General features: G+C 42.1%; 1 protein-coding gene across 3 annotated transcripts; it reads right to left on the bottom strand.

Moving 5' to 3' along the window:
• Positions 1 to 16163: 16163 nt before the first annotated feature.
• Positions 16164 to 20672, bottom strand: LOC146520721 (putative C-type lectin domain family 20 member A). Of its 3 annotated transcripts, XM_085158282.1 has the most exons (6): positions 20413 to 20669; positions 19801 to 19877; positions 19154 to 19540; positions 18257 to 18577; positions 18058 to 18149; positions 16165 to 17670 (listed from the first exon to the last, which is right to left on the bottom strand). In XM_085158282.1, the coding sequence occupies exons 2-6, from the start codon at positions 19835 to 19837 to the stop codon at positions 17521 to 17523; spliced, it is 987 nt and encodes a 328-aa protein (XP_085014408.1). In that variant the 5' UTR covers positions 19838 to 19877; positions 20413 to 20669; the 3' UTR covers positions 16165 to 17520. The 3 variants fall into 3 exon arrangements, with proteins under 3 accessions (XP_085014407.1, XP_085014408.1, XP_085014409.1); XM_085158283.1 differs by lacking the exon at positions 16165 to 17670 and having other exon boundaries at positions 17941 to 18149; positions 20413 to 20672; XM_085158281.1 differs by lacking the exons at positions 19801 to 19877; positions 20413 to 20669 and having other exon boundaries at positions 16164 to 17670; positions 19154 to 19665.
• Between the last annotated feature and the right edge of the window lie 998 nt (positions 20673 to 21670).

Here is a 21670-nt window from a genome sequence, read left to right as displayed (position 1 = left end):
TTTGGACTGCTAAGAGGTGACACTGTTGTACTTATTGTTGTGCTTTATGAATACATTTTTGTTTGAAAAATCCTGTGGTTAAAATGAATTATCATTTTATATCATTCATCATTTGTTACTGAATCATAATGAATCAGAACAGATTACTGACACAACAACGTCCTCGTCTGTGCGTGTTCTCTGTTTAAAAACGTCAGTCTGTTACATTAAGACTTTAATTACATTTCATGAATATAATTAAGCTAAGAACTCAAGGATATTAAATTGTAATCGACATGATGGGACAACAGAAATTAATTTAAACTCAGATGCACATCCTTCTAAAGAGAAAAAAAAAGAAAAATATAGAATATCACAAATTGTTAAAACTGACGATTTATGAGACTACATATATATCTTTGCTTTCTTTTCTTTTTTTTCTTCTGGCCTCTTGGGGGCAGCAGAAGCAGGTGTAAAAAAGCTTGTTGAGATAATATGAAGAATCATCAGAGGTCTGGATTGGACTGGTAATCCAGCCCAGGGTAGACAGAGTTGTAGGCCGTTGGGTCAATATGATTTTTCACCTAACTTCAAACCTAAACAAGAAAACGAGCGTAGTCAGAGTGTTAAGAGCGGTTAAAGAAATACCTAGAAATAAGTTGTGATATTTTCTGTGATCTCCAGTAGAGACTGTAATTATCTGGCCTCTGCTGTTGTTCTTTGCAAATTTAGCCACCTGAATTCCTCAAGAAATAACCAAATATTACACAAGCTATCATGGCTGATTTCCAGCACTTAGACAAAAGGAGTATAATGATGGAATTCAGTGAGTGAATCTACTCAAAAAGTCATTTAAGCAGGGCTATGTGACTATCTGTCTGTCCCCATCATCTAGCAGACTGCAGGCATTTAGTAGTGAGTGCTGGGCGAATCCCCCCCATCACTGGCTTAAATCAGTTTCTGTTAACCTATTGTGGTTATACCCAAGGATCAGAGACTTGGAGCCTTTGACCAGAGACTTCTGTACAGAGGTAATCTAATGTTTATGCCATTTTACAACACAGCTCACTATTATAACGAGTTTCTAAGTGTTTTAAGGGTTTTTGCTTTCAAATCCAAAAGCATCCTCTATAATAGTGATTACCAGGCTGCAAAGGTACTGCAGGTAAACTGCAGTAACAGGGGACATTCAGTTTGAAATTATTAACATGTTAAGTTACATTTTTATAGAAATGTATCTATTTACATAAAAAGTGAATTAAAACTTGTAATAAGAGGTTGTTAGTTAGTTATATTACTCTTTATTCTCGCCTAAATTTACAGCTCTTGCACTGAAGTAAGGTATTCAAGTTGCAGGTGTGTTGCACAATTGTCTTAACATTTTGCATATGACTGGGAAACATTAGCAATTTATATTAGCAATTTACAGCTATAAGCCTGTGTTGTTTATGACAGTTTTAAAAAAATAACATTTCCAAGCAAATACATCACTTTCTCTTGTTTTTTGATTAGAGTGCAGATTTAAGATGGCTTTCTGACTTTTCTTGACCTTGGGGATAGCTGCTCTTTAATATTCTATGTATACAATTTGGACCTGTGTGAACAATAGTCCCATAATGCACGGTGTTGGTGACGTCTTGATCCCCAGTTCAGGGTTAGGGTTAGGGTTGCTGCCTCTCTCCCCTTCTGTTCATTCTGTACACAAATGAGTGTCGCATTAATTTCACGAACAGACATATCCTGAAGTTTGCTGACGACACAGTAATCGTCAGTCTTCTAGTGGGGGACGAGTCAGGCCATGGACAGGCTGTAGATGATTTTGTGAATTGGTGTGATGAGTCCTTCCTTTCACTTAATGTGTCAAAAACTAAAGGCATGATTATAGATTTTAGGAAGTCCTCTTATAGCTCATCACCTACTATCATTAAAACTGCCGATATTGGGATAGTTGAGAGTTATAAATATCTAGGTGTGGTACTCAACCATAAACTGTGTTTTGAATCTCATGCTGATGCCACTACTAAAAAAGTTCAACAAAGACTGTTCTTTTTAAGGAAAATGAGATCTTTTAATGTCTCATCTGAGATGTTGTCTTTGTTTTATAGAAGTTTTATCGAATCTGTGATGTCTTTTTGTATCGCTGCCTGGTTTGGTAACCTGACGGTGAAGAATAAGAAAAATTTCAGGGCGCTGGCAAGATGGACCTTTGGCCATTTACAATAGAAATGTGCTTAGAAAGGCTCATTCTATTATTAATTGTTTGAACCATCCACTTCACAGTGAGTTTGAGTTGTTGCCTTACGGAGTACCTGTGAGGAAGACTAAAAGACTCCAGGTCTCTTTTATCCCCACTGCATCTTGTCTCCTCAATGGCAAATAACTGTCCTTGGACTTTCTATCACTGTTATTGTCATTATTATTTTATAGTATTGTTCTGTTTATTTATATCCTGCTGCTAAACGAATTTGCCCTTGTGGGACAATAAAGAAATTGAATTGAATTGGTTTGTGCTCCAGTGGGTGTTGAGAGTTAAGCCTTTTAGTACTGATCCATATGCATTGGTTTATGGTACAAATCAGCTTTTAAATGCCCTCCATTACTGATGGAAATCTCGCAGTCTAAAAAGGCTATCCTGTCATTTTTTGCCCTAGTTCCTAATTCTGGTTTTCCAGAGACCACCAACATGATTCCGTGTCAGCATGGAGTCCAATCCAGAAATAGTTGAGAGTCTTTGTGAACTTTCTTATTCTGAGCATGTCTTGGTCCATCTCTATTGTTGCCAGGTCTGTATATATGGTCTGGCACTGTCCCTGCTCTTGATTTGGAATGTATGTCCTTTTATATCAGCATGAAGGTTTTGTCCTAGTGAAGAACAGCATGACCTTTTGGTGGAGGTCAGCCATATTTGTTTACAAAAATAAGAAAATGTTTGAATAATTACATCTGTCTAACAATTTTATAGAGATACAGTGAAAATTATATGTGAAGATGACAACACTGTACCAAAAACATAATAGATAATGTTATTTTTTTGTGTGTTTTTTCCACTGTAATGTAAAACTACAGTACTATTGACTGCTTATTTGAATATAACTACATGTTCAGATGGGGTTTATCATCATCATCATCATCATCATCATCATAATAATAATAATAATTTGTGTAGCATCTATTAGGAAACCCAAGGGTGAAGTTTGAGGACTGTTTGGTAATTGTTAAAGTTGTCAGGGCCCAGACTCCTGACTCCAGGGAAGACTTGGTGATGTCAACTGTAGGGGGGCACTGAGCGGGTAGACATGCTTTGACCAATGCTGTCTGCATTGGAGAAGAGTGCACGTAGAGTCTTTGGCCTTGGTTATTCATTTGAGAATAAGACAGACCTGAGAACGTTATGTTAGTTAAGGCACACAACGGTAATTAAAAAAAAAAAAGGCATAAAAGCTAACAGAGCAACGAGAGCATAAGTGTTTTTGGAAAGATAATAACATGACAGAACACCTGTGGGAGTGAGAAGCTAACAGTAAAAAGTAAGTTTTTGAATTTGATGTTAGAAAAAAAAGTTGGGGTAGGGCAATGTATGTCACTGACTAGCAAAGGCAATATAAAAATGATTTTACAGTAAGTTGGCTTTATTTAAAAAAATACAGTAGCTTTCTCTAAACAATGCATTGTGGCAGATTCTTTGACCATTAAATCAAATACACAGCCTATGTGGCCTAAAATGCAACTCTACAGATGCATTGTGGATTTTCTAATGTTGGGAGAGGTTCCAGCTGTGAGTGGTGGGATTTTCAATGTGGGAAGCCTTAATTCATTCAAATGTTATTTCAGTATTTGTCAGTACGTGTGTACGACAGGAACAGCTAAAATTTGTTAATGGCAGCTTAAATACATAAACTGTGATCATTTTCATTTAAATTGAAGTTTGAAGTTAATTGAAATTAAATAAGTTGCTTGAAAATATATGTTTGTGTTTCAGATGCTATATGTGTATATTAAAGTAAGTCTACCAATAAGCTGGCCCTAGCTGGACGCTAAAATCCTACATGAAGCTGAAAAGAAAACAGCCCACATATCTTAAGTACACTTGATAGCTAGCTAGAGCTAGAGCTATAGACAGGGTCATGGTCTTGGGTTTAGGACCCAGTGTTCTGGGTTTTAAGTCCTTTTATAGCACTTACTGTTTTTCATTATATTGAGCTTTATTGAGTCTGTTCTTGGTTTTAGTTTATATTGTACATCATTAGTTTCTATGCAATCCTAAGTCTCCTCCTGTGAATTTATCCCCTCAGTTTGCTTCTGTTCTTTGTCACATCTTCCCTCTCGCTGTCCTTTGTGTATCCAGGGTAGTACGTTCCCAGTTGCTTCCCAGCCTGGGTTCAATTTTATTTTGCTTCCGGACTCCTGTAACTTCAGCAATAAAGCCGTGATTTGAGTTGAATTCTGCTTCCGAGTTATATCCACTGATAATCAAATTCAAACAATGTTTTTGAGTATTTTCTAAAATTAAAGGGACTTTTATTTTATGTGTTAATAAATAACACAACAGAAAGACACCTGAAGGGTAATTTCATGACACAAATCAGTGGTGAGGATTTAAAGCACATTTATTCTGTATGTAAAATGTATAAAGCAAAAAAGCAAATTGTTCTGTATTGTAGCATCGTGACATTGCTTATAAAGTGTCTGCTTATGTATATTTGCTCACTAAAGTTATTTCCCTCTGATAAACACAGCCGAATTCTCAACATATTGTTGGATGTTAACATGTGAATCTAGGTTTAGTCTGACAACACTGAGGTCACAAAACTGGCAAATCAGTTTAGATCTTTATGCAGATTACAGATGTTTGACCATTTTTAATCAATATTAGCACTCCACTGAAACTGCTTTTTAAAATATCCGCATTGATTTTCTATTGATATCTGGTGCAGAAATGTTTTCATTACTCATATTCTTTGACCTGGGTTGTCCCTTTGATACTGTTGACCATAATATCTTTCTTAATAGGCTCGAGGTTTAGGCAGGTATCTCTGGCCCGTCACTAGACTGGTTTTCCTCATGTTCCGATCTGTTACAATGAGCACGTTTTCTTTTTACACTGCTTCTGAATGAGGGGGTTCCACGGATTGTTTGTGCATTTGTATCATCAGGTCACTGAAGTGTGGTGTTGTTGGGATTGCAGGAAGCCTTCTAAGAACTTTGGAATGTCCTTCAAGAAAACTGGAGATGCCTAAAAGAAATTACAGAAAAACCTGGAAAAGAGCATTCTGACTATGTTAAAGAGAAAGAAAAAAAAAACCCTCAATTTTTATATGCTGTATTTACATTTATGTTTGCATATGAAGGGATGGTTGCAATGACTATAGAAATGGGTTTTGAGATCTAAAAAAGAGTGCACTGTAAGGAAAGCTGGTGAAAGTACATGCCAAAGTGTTGGGACAGTACAACTAAAGGCTCTAAGTCCCATGGTAGTGAGGCAAGCAGCAGTGATACGCGATACCATTGATTTCTATCCTGATCTGACAGTACAGTTCAGGCTGGTATCGATACAAATACTTATATTTGTATAAGTATAAATTATTTTTTAGTATAAAAACTAAAAAAAAAAAAAAATCAGATTATAACTTCATGATGAAAGAAGACATCAAGTTACATGTTCTTATTGTTTAATTAACAAGTATTATCATACAAGAAATAAAAAAATCTACAAGTCAATACCTACATTTTAAAATATTCAGTTAACAGTGACTCAAAACAAATGTGACTGACTGAATAAAATTAATACAGCTGAGAAACATTTTACAGATACATATTATTATTTATCTATCTTATGTATGAGGTTTTTTGAGTTGTAGTTTCATTTTTGTACAATTGCACATTTGCTGTGCCTAGCCTATATAATCCACTTTAAATGCTCTACTCTAAAACCTAGGATTTGGATTTAGAATATTTGACTGTTAAATGCAGACCCGTCTACATAACACGTGATTTTATTGTCGTCCTGGTAACAGCTGTATGTACCACCAGATGCTAATGCTAACTCGGCCATGGATGAACTACACAAGGCAAAAAGTAGTCAGCAAAACTCCTGTCGCAACACAGTGGATGTCATAGCTGGGGACTTTATCCATGCTGACTTAAGTTCAATATACCCCAGAATTGAACTGCATATTAAGGGGGAAAAACACACTGGACAAAGCTTACAGCAACATCCAAAAAGCTACAGAGCAACCCCACTACCACACCTAGGTTTGTCAAACCACATATCCATGCTATTGACACCTGCATACTCCCGTCAGGAGGAGAGCACGGTCAGCCACATATAGGGATGGGTATCGTTTAGGTTTTATCCGATACCAGTACCAAACCGGTACTTTTGAAACGGTGCCGGTGCTTAAACGGTGCTCGAACCGGTGCTTAAAGAATGAAGAACACACACTTTGTCCAAAAACCTCTCATGTTTAGCTGTTTTTTTGTAAAAAGGTAACAATGTTAGCCTTTTCTGCAGCTATAGGGCATATATGGTATCACTCTTGGCTGGAAGCAGTGCTTAAACAATGGAAAAAACACCAATTTTGTCTAAAAACCTCTCATGGTTAGCTGTTTCCCACTTTTTCTTTGGTCATTTTAGCCTTTTTGGCCAGGGTGAAGAGAGTATCTGCCATCAAACAAGAAGACCGCCGCATGTAACTACGACGGTGTTTGCTAGTTCACCTTACGTGCATTAATTTAATAACGTGGTTAGCCTACTCAACGTAAATTGGGGTGGCTGTAGCTCAGGTGGCAGAGCGGATCAGCCACTAACCAGAAGGTCGGTGGTTCAATCCCAGGCTGCTCCAGTCTGCATGCCAAATATCCTTGGGCAAGATACTAACCCCATGTTGCTCTCCGATGCATCCATCGGAGTGTGAATGTGTATGAATGTTAGCTACTTAGCACTTAAGTTTAGAAGTGCTTGTGTGAATGGGTGTGATTGGGTGAATGAATTGGCTGTATAAAGCGCTTTGAGTGCTCGGACAGAGTAGAAAAGCGCTATATAAGAACCAGTCCATTTACCATTTACCAAATTACACACGAACAACATTAAGCTACTCACGCAGAGAAGAACGGCTGCTGCTGCTGCCATCATCATCCGTCATCATTTCTGCTACACTGGCAGGGCTAGGGGCCAGGACTCTCGTCTTTGGGTTCTTGGGGGATGTTGCTAACTCCGGGTCTGATAACAGGCACCACACGCGCAGTAGATGTGCACGGTGTGAGGTCTCGCAGCAAGCGATCAAATATGGTGCATTTCTTGGCTTTTAACAAAATGCTATACGTCGCCAGGTGTTTCATCAGATTTGAGGTGTTACCTCCTTTGACAGTATCACAGTATCACCTTAAAGCACTTGCTGCAGCTGCTGAGTTTGCATCTTTTGCTGTGGAGTACAGCCAGACTCTTGACCGCTTCGCCTTGGGCATTTTTAATCTGTAGCTCTGCTCTAAAAGAACGTACATAACTGGGCCCGCCTACTACCCTTGCAAAGGTAAAATAATTGGGTAGAATCCAAAGTGTATGACATCTCAGGGAAAAAAAAGCACCGAAATAAAGCAGCGAAATGTGCGCTGCCACATAGACTGTGAAAAACTGGCCAGAAAGTGCATCACAACTGTTTTGAAAACACAGACTGGAGTGTGTTTGAACACCAGGACCTGGAGGAGCATAATACATCTGTGCTTGACTACATCAACTTCTGTGTTGACAGTGTCACTGTGGACAAACGTCTCCGGGTGTATTCCAACCAGAAACCTTGGATGACTAAAGAGGTCCAGGTCCTGCTGAAGCAACGTGACGCCACTTTCAGATCTGGTGACAGTATGCAGTACAGTGCAACCAGATCTGAAAAGAGGTATCAGAGAGGCCAAGGCAGCGCACAAGAGGAAGGATGAACATCACTTCAGCAACAACAATTCATGACAGGTATGGCAGGGAGTTTAGCACCTAAGCAACTACAAGCCTGGCAATACCATGATGACTGAGGGCCAGAGCGACCACCACTTCTTTGCAACTTCGAAGTGAAGAGACCAGAGACAGCCGCAGCTCAAACATCGGACAGCAGCATGGTGCAGGAATTTGAGAAGAGATGCACACTGAGGGCAGTGAGCCCCAGGAATGCTGCCGGTCCAGACAGGGTGACCGGGAGGGTCCCAAAAGAATGTGTAGACCAGCTGGCCAGGGTCTTCATTAAGATCTTCAACGCTTCACTGTCCCAGTCGTGCATCCTGCCATGCCTAAAGTCAGCCACAGTCTTACACCTGTTATAATGAGGTCTTTTGAGAAACTAGTCTGACACCACATCATGTCCTGCCTGCCACCAACACTCCACCAGCTCCAGTTTGCATACAGAGCTAACAGATCAACTGAAGACACCATTGTTATAACACTCCACACCACCATCTCCCACCTGGAACAACAGGGACGTTACCCCAGGCTGCTCTTCATTGACTTTAGCTCTGCTTTTAATACGATACCTCCGGACAGACTGCATAATTTCAGACTCCTTTTGCCACCTGCTGCTGCGTACAGAGAGTTATAGTGGGTCCTCGTCTTTCCTCAGCCTTAACACAGATTCTCCACAAGTCCCCTACTGTACACTCTGTACACACATGACTATGTCAGTACCCAGACAATGCAGTCATTAGGTTTTCGGATGATAACACCATGGTGGGGCTCATCTCTGGGGGCAACAAGATGGCATGCAGAGCTGAGTTTCAGAAACTGTGTTAGACAACAACTAGGACCTTAGTGCCACTAAGATGGAAGAGCTGGTAGTTGACTTCAGAAGGAGGAATTCCAAGCTGCAGCCCATCCGCATCAACACAGCGTGCATGGAAAGGGTGTCCAGCTTTAAGTTCCTGGGAGTGCACATAGACACAGACCTCCAATGGAGCTCAAACACCTTCGATATTTTAAAGAAGGCCCAACAGCGTCTCCATTTTCTGAGACTCTTCAGAAAAATGGACCTGAAGAGGTAGCTGCTGACTGTCTTCTGTTGCTGCATTGAAAGTGTGCTGACATATCCCATCTCTATGTGGTTCTCCAGCTGCACCGTGGCACACTACAAAGGGTCATTAAAATGGCTCAAAAAATCCTTGGTCATCCTTTTTCCTCCCAGATCTCCATTTATAGAGCTGTATATTACATAGCACTGTGACAGGCGAAAGAAGTAGTTCCTGCCTATCATTTGGAGTATCACAATATTATTGTTACTTTCCACTGTGTTGCTGCTAATGACAAACTAAAAATGTACCCCAAATTAATAAAATATCAATATTTCAATATGAGAATTGATTGTAGAACATAAATATCTGGTCTCGGAAGAATCAATATTTCAGTATTGATTCACACCCCACAACTACACAGACTTCCTGGATCTGTTACAGCAGTCATTCTCAAACTGTGGTACACATACCACTGGTGGCACGTGGGTTCCCGCTAGTGGTACGCGGGAAGTTTCCCCCAAAAGTTTTAGGGACAAGTAATATACCATGTTCTGACTGAGGGATTTCTTAAAAAACTATAAAACGTACAGCTCTGTTATCACTTCCGACATAAATGAAGACAGAAAAATAAACAGCAGTGACATTTGTAGGGTTACTGAAGCTGAGCTAGCTGGTATGATGTGCTACGTTGTGGCTAGCTACACAACTATGGTTAGCATAACATAAACACATTAGCAGAGTGAAGCTGGAGGATGAACTTTTTTCCACTCGATAAAAGTTAACGTGAGGGTTCCCGATGGTTAAGGACAAATGCAGTCGCATGGTAGGATGCTGTAAACGGACCCAACTTTGGTCAGGAGAACAACTGACATAATTCATCCACAATATGAGGTTAGTCATTAATTTTGTGCTGCATGGGCTGGGCTGTAGTTATATTATAAGGTTTTAAAAACTGAGCCTTAAAATGAATAGTGATGATAAAAACCGAAAGGCCGACAGTGATCATTGACTTTTTAGGGGCTTGTTTAGATTAAATAGAACAAGAAACACAGCCTTAATAAACACAGAGTAGTTTAGACCCGGAAGCAGGGCTCATACATCACTTAAAAACCAGATATCCCACCTGCTGTGAATGTTTTAATGCAGTACAGTTGTTATTATTATCACTTGTCACATCCTGTTTATGACAGTTAAAATAAATAATATTACATATTATTATAACATTTATATAAGAAATAAAATTGTCTCAAGTAAACTGTATATGGTGTCAAATAGGCCTATACTACTGTACTTTAATGTTGGTCATAAGGGTGGTACTTTAAGAGCCATATATTTTATGAGGTGGTACTCATTGTGAGAAGTTTGAGAACCACTGTGTTACAGAACTTACAAACCAAAACAAACGAAACACAAGGAGCCAGAAACCAAAACAGGGAACAAAAGTCCAAAACAACAGCACTGAGGCCCAGGAACAGTCCAAAAGAAAACAAACAAAAGGGCCCATGAAAGGCGCAGAGGCCCAGGCAACAGTCTCAAAAAGGGTCAGGGGGCTGGCCCGGAGGTCGACGGCCCAAGAGTCCAGAAAACATTTCAGGAGGCCGGCCACGCGGAAGGCAGCGGCGACGATGCCACAAGTCCAGAGGCTGGCCGCGACAGCGATGATGTCCAGCCAACGGCCTGGAAAGCGGCCGGACAGGGCGAGCAGGCCGGACAGGGCGAGGTGAAGCAGGACCAGATGGCAGCATCTCAACCGCAGGCGACAAAACAGATGGTGGTGAACAAAGGCTGGTGCGGTTCTCCAGAACCGCCATCGAGAACAGAAGGCTGGATGGGCCCCTTGGACCCTCCAGCGGAGGCAGGTGGCTGGACGGGCCCCTCGGACCCTCCAGCAGAGGCAGGTGGCTGGACGGGCCCCTCGGACCCTCCAGCGGAGGCACGTGGCTGGACGGGCCCCTCGGACCCTCCAGCGGAGGGAGGTGGCTGGACGGGCCCCTCGGACCCGCCAGCGGAGGCGGACAAAGGCTGGTGCGGTTCTCCAGAACCCCCATCGGAAACAGAAGGCTGGATGGGCCCCTTGGACCCTCCAGCGGAGGCAGGTGGCTGGACGGCCCCTCGGACCCTCCAGCAGAGGCAGGTGGCTGGACGGGCTCCTCGGACCCTCCAGCCGAGGCACGTGGCTGGACGGGCCCTTCGGACCCTCCAGCGGAGGCAGGTGGCTGGACGGGCCCCTCGGACCCTCCAGCGGGGGCAGGTTGCTGTGGCTGGATGGGCCCTTCGGACCCTCCAGCGGAGGCACGTGGCTGTACGGGCCCTTCGGACCCTCCAGCGGAGGCGAACAAAGACTGGTGCGGTTCTCCAGAACCCCCAGCGGGAACAGAAGGCTGGATGGGCTCCTCGGACCCTCTAGCGGAGGCAAAAGGCTGGACGGGCCCCTCGGCCCCTCCAGCGGAGGTGAACAAAGGCTGGTGCGGTTCTCCAGAACCCCCAGCGGGAACAGAAGGCTGGATGGGCCCCTTGGACCCTCCAGCGGAGGCAGGTGGCTGGACGGGTCCTCCGGACCCTCCAGCGGAGGCGAACAAAGACTGGTGCGGTTCTCCAGAACCCCCAGCGGGAACAGAAGGCTGGATGGGCTCCTCGGACCCTCTAGCGGAGGCAAAAGGCTGGACGGGCCCCTCGGCCCCTCCAGCGGAGGTGAACAAAGGCTGGTGCGGTTCTCCAGAACCCCCAGCGGGAACAGAAGGCTGGATGGGCCCCTTGGACCCTCCAGCGGAGGCAGGTGGCTGGACGGGTCCTCCGGACCCTCCAGCGGAGGCGAACAAAGGCTGGTGCGGTTCTCCAGAACCCCCAGCAGAAACGCATGGTGGCATGGGAGCCGCGGAGTACTGAGCAGTCTGTTGAGCAGCAAAGTCCAGGGGTGAAACCACACCCAAAACAGTCTCTTGAGGTGCAGCCCGAACCGTGTTAACTTGGTCTGACTCTAAAACATGGTGAATGCATTTGAACATGGCTGGCTGAGGAGCACAAAACTCAACTTGATTCATTAACTCAGTGGCATCATGTCCAAGCTTTTTAGCCAGTTTATCTATGGCAGGTGGCACTTTATTAGCATCTATGTTTACCAAGTGGGGCACAGAAAAAGCAGTCACTGACTGAGAAAGTAGAACAACACAGGGAGTCTCAGACATAACAAAAGGTTCAATAATGTCCAACGCAGCTGACCGGAAAACTAAACAGTTCAAAGGAGCAACTTGGCTAACAGTCTCTGTATAAGCTGGCTCGGGTGAAACAGAATCCTCAGAGTGAAACACAATGTTACTCACAGTGTGATGTCAGAAAGTCCAGAGTCAGAATGCTCAAACAGAGCATACAATAAACAGTCACCTTCTTTTTCTGGAGTTCTGGAGTGGCGGCGACATGAACGCGTTTACTCTGCAAAGGGGGAGAAAGCGAGCCGGGCCGCGAACCCTCCAGCTGACCGGGCTGCAAATCCTCCGGCTCATCACACAGGAGCGGGTCTCCAGAACCTTGAGCAGAAACGCCGTCCTGCTGTTGCGAACACAACTGCTTTACAGCGAGCGCCGTCTGCTGTTGCGTTGGTGTGGAGAGAGAGATAGCAAGCTCGCTGGTTCTGACTTGCTCCCTCCACGCGGCTATGGTGTGGCCCAGATAAGTGTCCATGGAGAACTGATGAAGCTGGGGGTTGGTCGTAATCATTGCCTGCACCACGCTCAGTCCCACAGCCATAGCCTGTAAGCTATCAGCCTGAGCAATGCGGTCCAGCAAATCAACCAACCTCTTCATCACAGCCTCAAAGTCCGAGGTGGAACAGTCTGCGGGTTTCATGTTCTGGTCGCGACCCAAAGTGCAGACTCTGGAGACAGAAAGTAACTCAAAACACAGCTTTAATGCTGAACTCAAAAGGGTAAAAAAAAAAAAACTAGGACTACAAAATACACTTACGCAGACAGAACACACAGCTAGATAAGGGTAGATCGTGACACGGACACAGAGGCTACGTACCACACGAACATAGGTATTTTTGAAAACTGAGATTTTCCATTTTCGTTTTAAAAAATAATCCTGTCCACACGTAAATGCAGAAATGAAGGAAAATGCTGTTAGGAACATGCCAAAGCAACAGGTGGTGATATATTCCTAACCGTGCAGAAATGTTGGACAATCAGAAGTCTAGAAGCCTCGGTGGGAAATAGTAAACAAAGCTGGGGCATAGAAGCAGAACCGAGTTGTATGTGTGGAGGGACAGTAACTGTGTGTGTATATGTAAGCATTTAAACACTGCAGAGAGAACAATTAACAGTAACAGTATTGTAGAAATTCATTTCACCGAAACAATAACGTGGCGCACAGTGTGGCGTCAAAAAATGCACACACCTTTGACGCTGCGTTTTCTGTGTTTTCTCCATTTTTCTCGTCCACACGTAAATGCAAAAACTGAGTTTTCAAAAACATCTACCCTGGCAGGAGTTTAAAAAAATCTCAGTTTTCAGTGACCAAAAATGCAGTTTACGTGTGGACGAAAGGTGCAAACGCATAGAAAAATCTGCGTTTTCAAAAATACCCGGGTACGTGTGGACGTAGCCAAAGAAACACAGGGCTTAAATACATAGAGGGAGCAATCAGGGAATGGGTAACAGGAGGGAAACACAGCTGGGGCAAATCAGGCCTAACGAAACAGGGGAAGCAAAACCAGATACATTAACATAAGACATGCACCTCCAAAGTCATAACACAGACTGAACTTAAAGACACAGACTCACAGGCAGGCAATACAACAGAGGGAACAGAGACGTGGGACCAGGGCAGACACAGACACTGACTGGACACGGGGATATAGCAGACAGGGGAGACAGCAACTAAGGATTACACAGAGACAAACCATAAGACATGACTCTAATAAAAACCCAAAGGCTAGAAATTATAAATAACATAATAAACTCAAAACTCTGGGTCAACGACCCAGGCATCCTAACAGTAATGGTCTATTTGATTCACCCTTTATTGTTTATTTTATTTTCACTTGCTAAATACGGGACAGACTTGACTGCAGAAAAGAAAGGGGAGAAGGAAAGAGGGAAAGAAAAACAGCGGAGAAGAGGGACGGAGATAAAGGGCAAATAACAAAAACCAACAAAATAAGCAGACAAAATATACATATATCAATCACCTGGATCACCTGTTGAGAAAGAATAAAGAGAAAACAAGCAGAAGGAAAAAAAAGAGCAACATAATAAAAAACATCACGATGATATATGGGAATATAACAGTAAATACTAAATATTAAACATTATTGTGCAGCATGTAAGATCGACAGCGCACAGTGTGCTTTGAGGTAGGAGCCAAAAAGGGTGTAGTTTGTGTGTGTGAGCACCTGTGTGTACACCTGTGAGCATGGACACGCTTGTATTTAAAAAGGTTGCTTCATGTAATGATCTGCTAGAGGGTGTAGGGGGCCACAGCCCCGTCCTCCAGGGCATGAAGCAGGTATGGAGGAGATCAAAACTCCAGACATCCAGAGGCCCCCAGAACACAAGAGACCAAGGAAAACCAACAGAGGGGCAGCCGCGCCACTATCCCAGAACGAGCTGAGGAGAGTCCAGATGAGGGGTCACTCAGCAGCCGCGGAGCAGAAGCCAGGGGGGGTTGCAGTGACGTGCCCGTGAGCTCCGCCGGCAGCCAGCTGTGCCAGAGTGACCGAGCCCCAGGCCGAGAGGCCAAGGGCACCTCACCCCCGAAGTGGCCCGACGAGCCCCAGGCTCCGACAAGCAGCCACCAAGGAGTGAGCCGGTGTGTACCTGGACGCCCATCCCCGAACACCAAGGAACCATGTCTGAGGGCGTCTGCCACTGGCAGGGGAAGTGGTGGGGCGAGATCGGCCTCCATACCTTGGAGGACCTGAGATGTCCCTGGAGAGGTGGCGTCTGATACCCAACCTGACATATAGATACAGACATACAGGCACACACAGATACAAATACATTCCCACCCTCATGCTCTCATTTGCAATTACTCAGCACTCACCCTCACTCACTGGACAGACTTTTTGTAAACTTATCTTCAGTGAATAGAGTCCCAAGGGTGTGTCACCATTGTCATACTGAATTCCCTAGACTCTGAGACATTCAGCTAATCCAGCTAAAGAACATTTTGGCCCACCAAAGTGTGTATATTGGTTTAACACAGACCTTCCCAAAGTGTGGGGCCCGCCCCCTAGGGGGGGCGCAGAGCCATGGCAGGGGGGGCGCAGGATGAAAAGGGGGGGAAAAAAAACAAAACGCTTGGACACTGCTAGCTCGGGGCGCCCACAGAAATGCAAAGCAGGAGATGAAGCATAGCTGAATATGTTTACAAACCAAATTCATTCTAAGCCAAAGACTAGAAAATATGGTGAAGCATGTCTGCCCTTTGGTTTCACCTGCACAAGTGCCGAGGTAGGTCTCCCCTGCAGAATTGCTTTTCCCTTTGTCGGGAGCAGCGCTGGGCTCTTCAAATCAATTTTGGAGATGTTAGCTCTGTATACAGTAAAGTTACAGCGGGATACAAATAATATCAGGCCGATCCTGCCACGATTTGTGTCTTTAAGTTCAGTCTGTGTTATGTTTCCTGCTTTACTTTGGAGGTGCATGTCTTATGTTAATCACGGACAAACAGTATCCCACAGCTGTTTATGTTTTTAAACCTATTTTGCATAAAGAGGCATTTTTTTAAAAATGTATTGATAGCAATGTTGAATATTATTACACAGGAAAAAAACAACTACACGTAAAATAATCACATCGTGACGCCTCTGCCTTTGTAAATGGAGGGACATTAACTGCGTGTAAAACCTGCAGATAGTCAGATTAACAATATTTTGTCTCTATCTGCCATTCTGCAATTCCTCTCATGTAAACAATAACGTGACGCACAGCGTGACGTGAAAAAAGAGACACATACCTTTGACGTTGCGTGATAAACTCTGTATTCCTCGTCCACATGTAAACGCAAAAAGGGAGTTTTTAAAAAATCTCAGTTTTCGGTGATTCGAAACGCCATTTACGTGTGGATGAAACGGCTGCTTTTCAAAAACTACCCGTGTAGGTGTGGATGTAGCATAAAAGAGTTAGTAGTTTATTTTCTTACTACCTGTAATTTATTGCAGATTACTTGTATTTGCTTAATTGTTTGCGCGAACATTTTTCTTGTAAAACAAAGGGGGGCCCAGCAAAAAAAGTTTGGGAACTACTGGTATAACATAAGATAACTAAATACATGTTGGGGTTTATTTTTTATCTTTAAGGCTAATATCTCATAATTAGCATCACATGTTTGTTTTATGCTTCATTACACACAGTAAGAATTGTAGAGTAGTATTAGAAGTAGATTGCTATAATCAGATACTAACAGACATAAACAGAGAGGAGCCCCCTTCTCTAAGAATTTGAGGGGGAGTGAGACCTATTTGCTGGAACGTTCAAGACAATTTACTACACAGCAAAAGCAAGACACAAGTAGGCAAAGTTCTTTGTATTACTCATGCATGAGGGAGACCTGCCTGGAGCCATGTGTCATCCACCCACTTGACCTCCGTCAGACTCTCAGCCAGGTTCCCTGTAACACTCCTTTTATTGGGGTTAAATGAATATACATAGGTTCATTAATATATGACGTATACATACACACAAAGAGTACCTTGCCTGTGCGTTGTGTAAGTATGTGTGTGTGTGTGTGGGGTCAGAGTGTGGCACAATAAACAACTTCCCTAAACCTGCTAACCTGGAAATCCAGCAGTTCATCTAAACAAAAGGCACTTAGACTAAAACTGACATAGCTATGTTTATCCTACCATAAAACAATAAAACAAGGTACGACCTCTCCCATGCTCCCAGGGTGTGGGTGTGAATGCCAGAGCACTCTGGAATGCACACGAAGTCTTTGCAGACTCCTAAGGATCACACATCCTATCACTACACAATCGATTATACACCTCTAAGCATATATGGTTAAATATTTCAAAGCATAAATGACAATCAACAATATAAACCTGACAGGGAGCCTCACTAGTGAAGGCACCAGAAGGTACAAACTTTAAGCCTGACTGCGCTAGAGGAAACATGGTCATAAATTTCTGGGGTTGGAGAAGCTCTCTTTATGTTTTCGTTTACTTCCTGGGTGCGGCAGCCTTTTGTCTCTGAGCCAGAGAGAGGAGGTCCATGGCGCCATGTAAAACTAATTCTAACCATTTTGCTAATAAATTGTTAAAAGTTATAATTGGAGTGTATTTGTCTTCCCTCTCTACATACTCTCAAGATAAAAAAGTATAATCACACACAACCATTTTGTGTTACATTATCATGAGATAGCTGTAAAGACTTTACAGGAACAAAAAACATCAAAATCATGTTCATTTAACATATAAAAGTGTTGAGTTATAAAAAAGAAAATTAAGGTCGACTAAACATAACTTTATTGCTTGCAACCGATGTAGGTTATTTTTTTCAGTGAACAGGACAGAGAGATAGGACACACCACAGTTAACTGAAGTTGGTTGCTGGAAAATCAAAGTTTCAGTGTGACAGCACAGATCTCCTCTTCAGTCTCCTCTTTCTCCTTCTCTTGTTCCTTTTTGTGGAAGATTTTTCCATCAAGCTGCTTCACCCATCTCAGCGTGAATTCACTCAGACCGTTCTCCATCAGCCTCTGATTGAACTGGGAAACATATTTATTATTCTCACAGAGTGCATTTTTTAACAGCTGTTTATCAGTAAATGTCCATCCATTCGCTTCCGCTTATCCTTTTCAGGGTCGTGGGGGGCGCTGGAGCCTATCCCAGCTGTCATAGGGCGAGAGGCGGGGTACACCCTGGACAGGTCGCCAGTCTGTCGCAGGGCCAACACACAGGGACAGACAACCATTCGCACTCACTTTCACTCGCACATTCACAAAAGACAGAAGTTTTGATATTATGTTGACTGATACATTACTTAAGGCTACTGCTAGTGGGGAAAAAATACGAGGATCCATCTTTTGTTTGTTTGTTTTGTCTGTTTTGGTTTGTTGATATAAAATGCTATTCTATTTTAACTAGTTAGTTACCTTTTCCAAGATGTCGTTCTGCAGCACCTCCATGTCCACAGAGGCATCTGTTGTCTTCAGCTCCACCTTCAACAGTCTCTGGTCCTTGACATCTGTTATACAAAATGCTGTGTTATCATAAGAATTACACTGCAGAATAAAAGACTGTACAAGAATTTCTGGAAATGTTAAATTGTAGCCAAAACAAATGAGAGCTCACCAGTGTAACAGAGGAAGTAATGGTAGCCATTACATGCACTGTTGTGCCACTTCTCTAAATATATGGTGCCACAGGAGTAGGTGTCGTCACTCAGTGGCTTGTTGGGAGCCCAGTTGGGGAAGGAATATGCGCTCCCATCTGACCACATCCATGAATTTCTATAAAGACCGATCCACGTGGAGGAATTGTTCAACATCATCTTCAGCTGTTCATTCTCAGACTGGTTCCTCACACTGGCCAGATCTGTGTGCTTCACTCTGCAGTAGCTCTGAGCGTTCACCCAGGTCTCACTCACATTCACATAGATGAAGCTCGATGTGTCTGGAAATATGTTTCATTCAGTCAGTCTCCAAGAATATATCAATATCTGTATAATAGTTGTGTAGCATGTAAATGTGTTTGGTTTTCTTGGACTCTTGGTATTTGGGAAAATAACTGCGTTACCTGTCACAGACATATACGTACAAATGTTTTGGTAGTAGTCTAATACAACAGATTGGACTGGTAACTACAAGATATGTAGCATTCATGCTGAAATAATCTGGTTACTAAATATATACAAATAGATCATTTATTTATTTATTTGTTTATTGCAACCACAGGAGAACCTGATATAGTAATATGGTAACTTTTTTTGTAATTTAAATTAAGTGTAATGTCATTTTTTCTGACCAGATTTTATTCTGATAAAAGATTTAGTAATAAGGACTAACTCCTCCATCCTTAGTAAGATCTTCTCTTCAATCTCTTAAATCCTCATTCCTTCCTCTACAAAAGTAAAGGTTGTAAAATCCTTGAACAAACCTTATAAATGAAAGATCAGAGTAACTATTAATAAAACAACATGGAATATGTTAAAGCTAAAGTCTTAATTACGACATAATTGTTTTCCATTACTTTTGCAGTAGCAGATGAATGGGTATGTGACACCGCATGCCTGATCTGCCCATTCCCCACTTGGGAGCATTGCCACACATGCTTTGTAGTATCCTGGACCAACATTGGGTTCATTATTAGCCCACATTCTGAACTCAGCCCCTCCTTCAACATAGTAATTCTGGTATTTCAGAGACCACCTCCATGCTTCAGTGTCAGGCTGGAGTCCAATCCAAACGGGGTAAAGTCCCTTTGTAAGTTTATTGACTATTGCCAGGTCTTTCTCATTATGTACACAGGCCAGGTCAGTGTGCTTATTCCTACAGAACTCTTTAGCGGTGCTCCAGTCTCTTGCCTGTGAAACAAGTGTGTAGAGTCGAGGAAAACAGGCAGGCAGGAAACACAGTCCTGTGGTAAGAATAAAAAAACTCACTTTGAAGCATTTCATGACAAATGCAAATCAAACATTTTCTGGATCCTCATAAACTATTGAATATGAGACATTATATAGTAGTTTGTTAATGTTGGTTCGGAGAGGCTTCTATAATAATGAACAAAGACTTTGTTTCACACTTTAGACCTCAACAAAAGTTACTCATTGATGTACTAACCTATTTTTAACAAATTTTTATTTCATAGAATTTTGGAAATAAACAATTCACACTGACCTGACAGGACCATCATCAGCACTGCATTCTGGTTCATGATGTGCTGTCGGATGGTTCAAGTGTTTGTTGGTGATTTTCTGTGGCAGAAAAAGTGTTTAGAACAAGATACAAGACCACAGACATTACTCATTAAATAATAAACTTTAAATGAAATCAATGAAAGTAGGCAGTAAAACTTAATTCTTTTAAGTTATTTTTTTCTTCTAAATAACACACAGTAGGTGAAGTTAAATTATAAACACACAGAAATAATTCCCTCTGACTGGTAGCGACATCAAATGGAAATATTACATTTAAGAAAATCTGCATTCCACTCATTACTTTCTATACTTTTTTCTCCATAAATACAAATATTCACTACCAGATTAATTAATGCCAATTAATAATGTAATAGGAAGTTGGTGGGAAATTAATTTCCCCAAACTTCCACATTGTTGTGGAGGGCTGCACTCCACAACAGCAGTGTGGGCCAGCAGGAAGGAGGCAAAACACCGCTGATGCAAACATCAGACTCCAGCGAGATGTAAACATAACATTAAATGAACATTACACAATTACATATTATCAAAAAGCCCACAGAAGACCTCTGATGTTTGTTACATTTGTACTTACCTGGAATAAGTCAAATATATGAGCTCCAGCATCTAGCAAACAGCTGAAACACACTTTAATCCTCGTCCCTTGTCATGTGTTTGGAACTATGTTTATATTACCATTTGTCTTCTGTCCTAGAAAGGGATGACACGAAGAGGTGGAGAATGAGCCAGGTAGGTTTTGAATTACATTTGAATACTTTAAGCATTATTCCAGCCACTTTAAATGCATGTCACAGGAGTGAAATGGTGAAAAAATGTTTGTACTCTTTTTTTCCCCCCCCCTGAACCCACCCTGTCTGGCAGTTTTAGCAAGCAGAATCATCATCTGCAACCTTTGTTGAGCCAAACACAATTGTTTTGCCAAGAGGAGCAGTATAGACTCTCTGTAGGGTCCTCTTGGTAATCTTTTTGTTTTATTTATGTAATTGAATTTGAATTTTCAAGGTATCTGGGGAAGGTAAAGGAATTAAGTCAACCAAATTAATTTGTTTAGGAAAATATATCCCCCTTTAGGTAAGGCCAATATTTAAATAAATAGATCCCACTTGAAACCCACATTTGAAAGCGCAGTCATGACATCTGTTTTTGTCTCCAAAACCATGTTGAACCCTGTTTAGATAGTGCTACTGCTAAACTCATGTCAAATAAAATCTCAGTTCACCCTTTTTTTGAAAATCTTTTCTGCTTGTGGCAGCTGGAATAATAATTCAGATTATATTGCATGTGCATGGCTGCTTTATATCTTTTCTAGTTTGTGTTTGATTTTCTGTAGGGGAGACGTATGGTTGTAACGCGGAGAGAGTTGTAACATCACCAATCACACCAATCAGGCATGATATAGGAGTAATATTATCATTAAAGTGTTTACTCACTTTCATTCCTGATTTCACATGCTGGTTGTCATGGCCACAAGCAACTGCATGTTGATTTCATTGGGAAAAAAATAATTTTGACGAAAGAACTAAACTGTTACACAACTGCAGATAAAAAATTATGAATTAACAGTATATTAATTTTTAGTTTCTTAGACAAACTGTGATGGCCTGCTAATTTTAACCCACTATGCAGTTAGTGAAACAATGAATTACAAGGCTGGGGTGTTTTATGACATATGTTTTAAAAGTGTTACAACCATCCCCTTGTTCAAAGTGTGAATAGTTTTTTGATGTTACATATACTCATACATATACTTTTACAGCATCATGGCTAGATAGTGGAAGAGAAAGACTGATAGAGGTGTGCCTGCTGATATAAAAGTCCTGTCCTCTTAGTCC

This window comes from Neolamprologus multifasciatus, chromosome 4 (assembly GCF_963576455.1).
Source record: "Neolamprologus multifasciatus chromosome 4, fNeoMul1.2, whole genome shotgun sequence".
Taxonomy (NCBI): domain Eukaryota; kingdom Metazoa; phylum Chordata; class Actinopteri; order Cichliformes; family Cichlidae; genus Neolamprologus; species Neolamprologus multifasciatus.
This window is presented reverse-complemented; position numbering and strand designations above follow the sequence as displayed.

Coding starts and splice junctions, on each gene's coding strand:
- LOC146520721 (XM_085158281.1), bottom strand. CDS start 19,580: ATGAAATGCTTCAAAGTGAGTTTTTTTATTCTTACCACAGGACTGTGT. Junction 18,578..19,153: donor ATTCATCTGCTACTGCAAAA/GTAATGGAAAAC, acceptor ACATATTTCCAG/ACACATCGAGCTTCATCTAT. Junction 17,671..18,057: donor AGAACGACATCTTGGAAAAG/GTAACTAACTAG, acceptor TATGTTTCCCAG/TTCAATCAGAGGCTGATGGA.